Source organism: Theobroma cacao, chromosome 10 (assembly GCF_000208745.1).
Source record: "Theobroma cacao cultivar B97-61/B2 chromosome 10, Criollo_cocoa_genome_V2, whole genome shotgun sequence".
Taxonomy (NCBI): domain Eukaryota; kingdom Viridiplantae; phylum Streptophyta; class Magnoliopsida; order Malvales; family Malvaceae; genus Theobroma; species Theobroma cacao.
In genome coordinates, this window is record NC_030859.1 from 19,990,922 (window position 1) to 20,002,036 (window position 11,115).

General features: G+C 34.2%; 2 protein-coding genes across 2 annotated transcripts; both read left to right on the plus strand.

Annotated features, from left to right (window-relative positions):
- LOC108663660 lies at nucleotides 454-8,623 on the plus strand. The gene is made up of 3 exons (XM_018128902.1): nucleotides 454-873; nucleotides 7,926-8,015; nucleotides 8,594-8,623. Exons 1-3 carry the CDS (start codon nucleotides 454-456, stop codon nucleotides 8,621-8,623), a joined length of 540 nt encoding a protein of 179 aa, XP_017984391.1.
- Nucleotides 9,552-10,514, plus strand: LOC18587310 (ribonuclease 1). The gene is made up of 3 exons (XM_018128903.1): nucleotides 9,552-9,825; nucleotides 9,909-10,104; nucleotides 10,249-10,514. Exons 1-3 carry the CDS (start codon nucleotides 9,568-9,570, stop codon nucleotides 10,512-10,514), a joined length of 720 nt encoding a protein of 239 aa, XP_017984392.1. The 5' UTR covers nucleotides 9,552-9,567.

Genomic DNA, 11,115 nt, shown 5'->3' on the forward strand with positions numbered 1-11,115 from the left:
TAACTAAGAAAATATAGTGAAATTAAAAATTAAAGCTTAATAGGATAATCTAAAAATGGTACCGTTCATGGAATGGGCGTCCTGGGGGTGCTAATCCTTTCCCGAGCGTAACCGTACTCCCGTGCCTAGATCTAGAAAATCGTAGACCAGTTGAAGGTTCTTTTTGGTGGGCTTAAAATTAATTTAAGGCTTCATCGATTAGAATCGAGTCAAAAGGTGGCCAATCGCACCTAGTAAAAAAGATTGGTGGTGACTCCTAATTCTAACCTAGTTTTTTTTAGAATTTTCACTCCCGCGTCTAGCAGTCGGCTTCCCGGACCCGCACGTTACGACACATCTTATGCCAACATAACCCAGAAAGTTGTATGTAAGTTCATCCAAAAAGAGATTATATGCCGCTATGGTCTCCCAAAAAGGATCATCACGGACAATGCTAGTATCCTCAATGGTTCAATGGTGAAGGAGGTTTGTGCCAAGTTCAAAATCAAGCATCACAATTCAGCACTTTATCGCCTAAAGATGAACGGAGCTATAGAAGCAACTAACAAGAACATCAAAAGGATAATTGAAAAGATGACAGATGTATACAAAGATTGGCATGAAAAGTTACCTATTGCTTTGCATGCTTATCGCACAACAGTTCGAACTTTCACGGGAGCTACTCTGTTCTTTTTGGTGTATGGGATGCAAGCAGTTTTGCCAATTGAAGTAGAAATCCCTTCTCTAAGAGTCCTTAAAGAAGTACAAGTAGAAGAAGCTGAATGGGTTGACACTCGTTATGAGCAATTGAATCTCATGGAAGAGAAAAGGTTGACAGCACTTTGCCATGGACAATTATATCAGAAGAGGATGATGAGAGCATATGGCAAGAAGGTACATCCTTGACAGTTCCAAGAAGGAGAGTTAGTGCTGAAGAGAATCCTCCCGAACCAGCAAGATCCTCGCGGGAAATGGACGCCAAATTGGGAAAGACCATTTGTGGTGAAGAAGGCTTTTTTAGGAGGGGTACTAATTTTAGCAGAGATGGACGGAAGGGAGTTTTTTAACCTAGTGAATGTTGATACTGTCAAGAAATATTATGCATAAAAAAAGAGAGAAGAATTCAAGTTGAAAACCTGAAAAGGCGGCTTGAATCTGGGAGATATGTTTAGGGCAAAAACCCGAAAGGGCGGTCTAGACACAAAGGAAGTCCAAATACTACAAAATCTACAAGGGCTTAACACGAAAGAGGTGAAAATCATGATCCGAGACGTTCAGGTGAAAAACAAGGGAGTTGACGCTTGTGTCTGTCTCGAGATAAAATTTCAAGGCTACTGTTAATATCCATTGGAACAGTCATTAAGAAAGAACTATTTCCCTTTCCTGTTAATTGATTTTACCCCCTTATGTATGTTATTCCTTGTCATTATGCCTGGTTGTAGAAATTTCCTTCTTTTTTTTGAATGAAAGATAGCCTTTTTCTCCTGACATATATTGTCAGCATTTCCATTTTGCCAAGAGAGGAGATATCAGTGCATTGCATTTGTCATAACATTGGGATGATATTTAATAAAAAGCATGATAAAGAAAGGAAATGTTTACATTATTTTGAAAAAAAAAAGAATCATAGTTGATAGGGAATGAAATGGAGTTTGGTAATACATATAAAAGAGAAAGAGAAGAGACAAAGAAAGAGAAGAAAGAAGTGGAAACTGCAATAGAATAGAGAACAGTAAAGATGTGAAGAATGAGTGGACTATGCAAATAATGGAGGAAGAAAACAGTTGTGAGCAATGAATTGGGGAAGGTGAGAGGTTGAAGGCGTGATCGGTTCAACCTCTAATGATCGGAGAGAAGGCTCTAAAACACTCAAAATTAAAGTTGATGGAAATAATTAGGATATTAGAATTGTCATATTCAAAATTTTGAAACAATTGAAAGAGAAAGAAATTGATTTTTAAAAATCGTAGAACCTCGGATGAAGGGTTGATTATTTTTCAAGTTTCGTTGCCTCAGCTTTGAGGAGTTCATTTTTAAAGTTTCGTTGCCTCAATTTTGAGGAGTTCATTTTTAAAAGTTTCGTTGTTTCAATTTTGAGGAGTTTATTTTTCAAGTTTCGTTGCCTCAATTTTGAGGAGTTCATTTTTTAAAAAAAGTTTCGTTGCCTTAGTTTTGAGGAGTCTCATTTTTAAAGTTTCATTGCCTTAGTTTTGAGGAGTTTCATTTTAAAGTTTCGTAATGCTTAGCAGTCTCATTTTTCTCTCAAACAAACAAAATAAAAAAAAACTTTGGTAAGAGAATTAAGGAATTAAGTCAAATACAATGTCCACGTCTTTGCACTATTTCGGATTACCGAATTGCGCAAAGAGGGCCAGCTGTAGACACTTCAATTTTAAGTAAACAAAAAGGCTTAATAACTAAAAATTAATTAAATAACTAATAACAAAAAAAGAAAAATAAGTAAAAAAATGAAAAAAAAGAGAGTGTACTGGTAGGGCGTAGACGCACCCTGCCAAAGCCAGTACCAGGCACCACTACAGTGCCAGATGCAAAAAAACCACGTCTGGCAAAGTAGTGGGAGAGTGCCCCATCCAGAAGCCATAAATCGAGTATAAAGGGGAGAGGGCACTATAGCAGGAAGGGATCAGCAATCGAAAACCCTAAAATCCCTAGCAAGTACCAGTAACCAAAGAATATCTAGCCACAACAAAATAAAAAATCCCAACTTTCTAACAACCAGAAACAACCACAATAAAAAAAAAGAAGAAGAAAAAAAAATAAACCAAAAATAGCCACCGGTTAGGTGAGTGAGTGGAGGAATTTTTGTTTTTGGGTGAAAAGAGAGTCTTTAGGTCTTGCGTCGCCGTTGAATAGAGAGAGAAGGGTCCGGTTAGGGAGCGGCGTTGGCGCAAGAAAGGAGGTAGTGAAAGAAGAGCCTATCGGAGGCTATTTTGGGAAAGATCTAGAGCTGATCGATGGGTTTTTGGGAGAGATATGGAGGTTTTGAGTTAGGAAAGGAAAGGCTGTAGTTGCCGGTGTTGGACGAAGAAAATGAGACCTGAGTGGCACTAGTGATAAGGAGGAGAAAATAAGGGGAAAAGTGGTGCTGCGGCACCAGATCTGGCAATAGTAAATGTCCGATTTGGGAGGTGTCAAAAAGCAGATGTTTCTAGAGAGATGGGAGAGAACCGGTGCCACTAGAGAGAGAAATTAAAAAGAGAATGAGGGGAATGAGGTAAAGAAGTCGGTTGGTGCATTTAGAGAGAAGGTCTCTAAACGGTGCTGTTGGGGATAAAGAAGGAAAAACCTTCCCCTTGTCCCCAAGTGGTGCGGTTGGAGCAGGCCATTCAGACCTAGGCTGGATCGGAGGCGGCCAAAGCCCAACAGAGCTTAAATCCACCTGGAGCAGTAGGTCAGCTTCAACCCAGTAGGTAATGGATCTGCTCACTAAATAGTGATTTGGGTTTGGACTGTTGATGTTGGGATATGATAATTTTTTTTTATTTATTAGTCATGACAGTGTTATTATTTTCTTAACTATATACATTGGAAAAATGAAGTATATGGAAGCAAAAAATGTGAAAATCTTTAACATGATAGATAGTAGACTTTAGGGAGCTAAAAAATATGCGTATATGAAATAAATAATAAATGTAGTAAATGGTTAGGAGATGATAGGAATGTGTTTAATTAGTCATATAAATCTACTAAATGTTTATAGTAAAATTAGATTCAAGTAAGAAAAAGTATGTATGGATGCATAAAATATATATATAAGCTTAAAAGATTATTTAGTTTATAAGTAAGAGTTTTTGCCAAATAGAGTATGCACATAAATAGAAAAAGAATCTATAAATAAAATATCATTAAAATATTATTGTGAGGATATATTTAGTTAAGGGAAGAATACGAAAAATAAGTAATCAATACCGATGATGGGATGATCGGTCGGGACGGGAGAAGTCGCAATCCCGAGCTAATTGTTTTTAGATTCGGAATCCGAATTAAGGCTCCACCAGTACGGTGGGAGGGCCTCGATTTCGAGATCCCGAAATTTTTATAAATAAAAATTTAACAACACAAAATCATTCAAAAAAATAATAAATAAATAAATAATAGATAATAATAATTCAAATATGTATATAATAAATTTGTGAAAAGGTAATATCCATGACATTAAATAAATAGACAAATAATAAAAACTATTAATAAGGAAAATCCAAAACAATAAATAATTTAAAATTAAGCATTAAATATCTAGTGGTACAAGGTATAGATTAATAAATATTATATAAAAGAAATAAGATAAGAAATATCAAGGAAAATATAGGAGAAATTTAGAATAAAAATAAAATATAAAAGAATAAAATAAAAGATATGATAATAAAAAATAAAATAAAATAATAATTAAAAAATAATAATGATAAAAATAGTTAATTGCATTAGCATAGCATATATATATTGCATCATGCTTATCATTGCATATAGGTATTTTTGTTTACGAGTTAAGCCCCGATGATGGGATCTTTCGAGAATCTTGCGAAGGTGAGTATTTCTCGAAAAGTTTTCTAGGTGAAAAGATGTCTCCGGGTCCCATAAGTATGATGGGAGGGCTTGGGAAATATATTTAATGAAAGGTTTTTGCTCGTAATAGGTTTATATTCACGAAAATATTACTTTTGAAGAAAAACGTACGATAACCCCAATGATGGGATTTATTCGTTGAATTTGCGAAGGTGAGTTTTTCGGATAATTCCCTAGGTGAGAGAACACCTCGGATCCCACCAGTATGGTGGGCGGATTCGGGAGAATGTTCTCGATAAAAGGTTATTCGTCCGACATTTTTTATCTCACGTCATGCATTTCATCTTGCCTCACACTTGCATTTCATTTTAGAATCAAATAAAATAATTTAATAAAATTGGAGATACAATAAGCAAATTATAGCTAAGGAAATGTAATGAATTTAAAGATTAAAGCCCAATAGGATAATCTAAAAATGGTACCGTTCATGGAACGGGCTTCTCGGGGGTGCTAATCCTTCCCCGAGCGTAATCGTACTCCCGAACTTAGATCTAGAAAAATGTAGATCAGTTTAAGATTCTCTCGGCGGGTTTAAAATTAATTTAAGATTTCATCGATTAGAATCCCGTCAATAAGTGACCAACCGCACCTAGAAAAAAATTGGTGGCGACTCCTAGTTATAGAGTTTTCTATCGGTTCTAGCGGTCGGGTTCCCGGACCCGCAAGTTACGACAGGGAAGTAAATTGCAACTAAACTTAGTGAAGTAGTTTCCTACTGCAATTGTATTTACTCTACTTTCTGCACAAATCATACGTTTTATGCCAGCTTAAGTCTAAGATTTTAAATGTTATGGTAGTTTAGTTCTAATAAAATCACCTTAAATAAAAAAAAGAAAAGTCAATTGATTGGTTACTCGTGTAAGAAATTTCAATGTTTGTACAAAGGCAAAATATATGTTCGTACGCCCAACCTTGAATTTTTCAATCCATAAATTTCAATGTTGAAATATCAGGAGAAAGACCACTGTTTGTTTTGCGATTCAAACTCAGTGAATTGTCACCCAAAAAAGAAATGGATATAAAAAGTTAGAGAGCATAGATGTAATTTGTTTACCAGATTAAGTTAGAAGATTCTTAAAATTTATTAATCAAAAAATTAAAAGTAGATCAACTTACCTTGACCTTCTGCTTAATCACATGAATAAGTATTCTATTCATAAAACATTTAAATATTTTTTTTTTTCGAGAAGCAGGTAACTATATATTATATTTCAGAAAAGAGAAGGGATGAAGTATCCCTACAAACCGAGTCAAAAAGGACCACCCACAATACAAAAAGAGCAACCTGCAGTGGGAGTACCAGAATGTAGAGAAGGACCAAGCAAAAAGCAAAAAACTTGTGCACGAACCTATAAATGGCATCCGGTACAAATAGCTCCAACAAATGACATCCTTAAGAGACAGGGAACAGACATAAGACTAATCAGAGAGCAGAAGTTACCAGCAGGGAAGGCTCATACATTTAATAGGCATTAATCCACCATATTGAAGCAGAAATGAAATCCCAGGAGCCAATCCATCAAGATGAACGCAGGACCTTAACCCAGATCTATCCTTAGCCCCATAAAACATTTAAATATTAGAAGTGAAATTTTATTCATGAAATGGTAGAAACACACGACTAGAAGTTATGGACTAGCTTATTCATTAGCTAGTAAATGCATATTAATTTCTAGCAATGACCAAGCCCGAGGGTTCCTAATCTTCACTTTAAGTTTCTTTTTTTTTGGAAAATAATTTATTGAACGTCAACGCCAAAATGTCATGTCCAGTCTCACGCTTGATTGGCCCAAAACTCTTATGGCATTAGAATCGGTTTGGGTAAGAAAACCTGTACAACTACAAACATTTTTCTAGAATTAACGTGGCTAAATCCATCTATGGGATAAACTTAAACATAATCCTCAAACACAGAAAGTTAAACACCGCAAGAAAAATGTATTTTATTCAAGAAATCATAGGCACACAGAGTAGAACTTGCAACCAAATCCTGTATTCTTCCAGAGTTTTTTTGTTTGAAAGGTAATTCATTATAATTCAATCAAGAAAGGAAGGAATATTTTTTTCTTCCAGAGTTGATCCTTCAGAAAATAAGAGAATGGTAATTACTTCTTATGCTGAAGTAATTATAATAATCTTTTCTTTTCTTTTTTCTTGTTTAGAGAACAGAATGTAGGGTACATTGTTAATGCAATACCAATCAAAACTGGAGCAACATCACAAAGCCAATGGACTATATCACCTAAGTACCTACAACTGAAGGATATATTTAACCATAAGAGTTGTCAGGATTCAAATTAAGATAGCAATTTACAAATAAGGACATACCATGGGTTTCATACTTTGCAAAGGATGTAAATTTTTTACAAACTTTATAATGAATTATATGCTATTATTTCTTAGATTTAAAACAGTAAATTTAAAAGAAAAAAGCTTTAAAACAGTATTCATATGCCTGGTTGCTCTTTTATCCCTTCTTTATGCTCTATTCAAACCCATAAATCTCAGCAAATTCCTTCTTTTTGCATGTATTTTGAGGGACTGTTGGGCCTTGTCCCTCTCTTGGCATTAGGCAGGCCGCCTCTAAATTGGAATGTAATTGGATGTATCCCTTTTCGAGACGGCTGAGAATTCATGATGAATTTATGCTTACGATACTCAAAAATGAAATTAAGGTTTAATTTGTAAGTAAATGATGATTCGATGTTGAATTCTACTTTGTTCTGCAATTTCATTGATTTTGTTAATGTATTTTTCAATTTCCTGGATCATTGAACAATGAAATTTGACATTGCATTAACAGAATATTTTGTAACATTTTAATTCCATTATTATTTTTATTAAATATTAACAAAATTAAAAATATAGTGAACAAATTCAATAAAATTGAAGTACAATGACAAAATTTAATATTGAATCATAATGTAGTTACAAATTTGATATTAATCCTTAACGATTTATACATTTTTGTTCTCTTATTTATTTTATTATTATCTTCATCTCTAAGTATTTTATTCCATCTCATTAAACATTAAAATCCCTATTGAATTCACATTGTTCTAAGGAATTCAAAGTTTATGGACATCACAATATATTTCATCATATATATTTGAAAATGATGGTTTAAGAATTCAAAGTTTACGGACCTCAGAATATGTTCTATCAAATATAAATGTGAAAACGATGGTTGAATAGAGAATTATATGTAGATTGAAAGTCAATGAACTCTAACTTGGACCCATATTATTTAAATCCGACCAGATATCAGGTAATTAAGTAAAAGTTCCACGGAATTAATTTGATAAGCTATTCTTTGGCTCAATTATGGGAAGTTCTTTATGGTTTAAAACTGTTGGGACCAGGAGCAGAGTAAAATTTCGGTGGAGACTGATTCAAAGGCGGCCATTCAGAAGATTGCTAACTCAAGATTATGTCTGTTTTCCTGGAAACAGGTACGGGATTTGGACAAGCTCTGTACAAAGTAAAAGAGATAACGGATGCTATCAAAGCAAAATTGGGAGCAAATGCCGAAATTATATGTAAGAAGGCAAGCGGGATGATCCAATTGAAGGAGCTTCGCTTATGGTTTGATAGGGCAAAGCCACCTTTCGTCCTTGGAGACTGCCTCCACAAAATATTCTAATGCTTGTTCAAGTGACAATGACCAAATAAAGAACGCATTACCTGTGCCTAATTATATTGTTGGTTAAAAAATAAGCCCAATGTATTGGATTTGAAATGCGTTGGAAGATCATTACACACCAAAATAGATATCAAAGTGGTGTGGAAATATCTCAAAACCACCAGCCAATGTCGAAGGATCAGTAAAAAGTTAGTGTGGATATATGCTGCAATCACTCCTAGTCCTAGTGCGGTAATCCCATTGGAGAGGTTTCAATTAGTGCAGTTAAACAGGATTTTGCTTCAAAATGATTTGAAGTTCTTGTAAAATAGTGCTTGAGAAATAATTCGAATATTGGCGCTTTTAATTTAAATATTCTTGTAAATTGCAATTGTTTTTGATGTGTAGGAAGATTCAACTCTGGTTGTGGTGGGATGATTCGGTTTATTCTTTCAACTCATGAGTTGGGGAACTTTGTGGGATTGTCTTAGTTGTAGTCTGATCTCATTGCAACCAGACTGGTTTGTTCTTTGTCGAATATATGTCCGTCAAACAAAGAAAGAGGAATTATATCTCTTCTTATGTAGTTCTGTACCATTATTATTTTGCTAAGAAATTTTTGTAAATTTATTTATTAATGAAATCTCAAGTATATTTTTTTTAAAAATAATTTTATTAATATCTGAACATTGATATAATTGTTGTCATCTCAATAAAATTGAGATACATGTATAATTAAAGAGAAAAGTTTGTAACATCATAAACTTATTCAAACTATAAAAATCAAAGAATAAAACATAATTCTCATTCTAAAACTACCATCAAGTATAAAACATTTTTAATCTATCAGCACCAAACTTGGCTTGGGAATCTGCAAAAGAAGTCCCAAGACTACCTTAACTGCAAACAATAAAGAATAACCCCAAGCTCAAACACCACATATAGAGCTGGAAATCAGCGACATTACAAGCTCCGAAATTACTAAATATTTGATTTAATAATTGGTACATGATTTTTTTTTATTTTTCAAACTGCAAAATTATATATACTCTATCCATCTCATTTTTTAATTTGTCTTTCTTTAATGGTTTGGACATTAAAAAATATAGAACATCAAATTCATATGAAATACATTAAAATCAACAAATTTTTTAAAACTCGGTGAATATTAAATAGAGATAAATAAAATGAGAGGAAAGGGAATATAAAATTAACGTGATAGTGGAGGACTTTGAGGCTACAACCTGGACAGTGGAAACCACAACCCAAAAATATTAGCAATGTGAATGTAGCAGTCACTGCTAGTGCGGTAATATATATGTTCTCCATAGATGTACTCTGGGCAAGCTTGATTACTTACTTAGCATCTTCTTCTTGCAACAATGAATAGGCACTTATTAGCTGTTGCTGTCCTAGCCACCTTGCTAGTGTCAGTTATGTCTGAGTTTGACTTCTACAAGCTCAGTCTCCAGTGGCCACCTTCTGTTTGTAACACCGGAAAGAGGTGTATTCCAGACATCCCCAATAAGTTCACCATCCATGGTTTATGGCCACAATATGATATTGACACACCGGTGCCTCCCTACAACGAGGATCCTTCATGCATCAGTATCACTCCCAAGAGTTCAGAAGAAGCTATGGTAAGAATTTTATGGTCCTATTTATATATATTATTTTTATTTTTACAATTCTTATTAGTTATTTATTTAATTAAAACTTGTAGGAGCAATTGCGGTTCATCCAAGGAGAATTAACGGAATATTGGCCAAACCTTTTAACCAAAAATGATGAACGGAATGATCAGGATTTTTGGAGACGTGAATGGGAAAAGCATGGAATGTGTTCGAATTATCCTCATGATCCTTTTGGTTATTTTCAAGGGACCGTTTCTCTCACTGCTGAGTACAATCCCTTAAAAGGTAATTATACATAAAAATTTATTAAGTATAGCTTTAAATTCAGATTCAATGACTGTATTTATTAAGAGCACATGGACAAAACCCTGTGAACAAATTAAAGGAAAGCAATATTGATCATATCTTTTGCTTCCCTCCTCCAACCAGTTATTGGAATTCAACCTGGAGATGAACGACATAAAGTGGGAACCATATTAGAAGCTGTCAAGCAAAATTTGGGGGCATATCCTCAAATTGCATGTAACACTCGGCCTCGCAATCGAGACCCGCGGCAGATCCCTCAGCTGTGGGAGATCCGTTTTTGTTTTAACAGGGCAGACCCACCTTCTGTCCTTCGAGACTGCCCCAACAAATTGGCTGGTGCTTGTTCAAAGGAGACTGACCTTATAAGGTTCCCTCCAAATCCTAGTTAGGGGGTGTTGTGAATTCAGAAAAATAAATAAGCAACTCATGCTTACTTTAATGGTTGCTGCCCGTCAATAAGAGGATAAAAATCTAAGGTTCGCATCCCAGCTCACTTCTCGAGCTATGTAATGCTATGAGTTAATTTCGAAAAACTTTGACACACCTTTAAAGCTATGTATTCCTAGCTTCACAACAGATGCTTGGCAATGTGAATCATTCTACCTGTATCTTGAGTGTACTACTTTAATAAGATCTGGTGCTTCTTTGGATCTTATTTAACTCCAATTTTATTTTCTTTTTTAATTTTAATAAGTTTATATTCTAATCTCACTCTTGGATGTCCTTTTTCCAGTCCGAACCATGCATATGCTTAAAAAAAGTTTAAAAAAAAAATCTAAATTTAGTTCAAATTGTGTAATAAAATTTAATACCATTATCAGAACTATAGTCTAATCAATGATGAACATGTAAAATGCGAATTAAATTATAGCTTTTTAAAAAAAATTGATGATGAACAACAACAAGGTATTTATATTTTTATAGATTGTTACACAGATTAATTTATTGATGGTAGTACTCCACATTTACTTTGACACAATGTGCACCCAA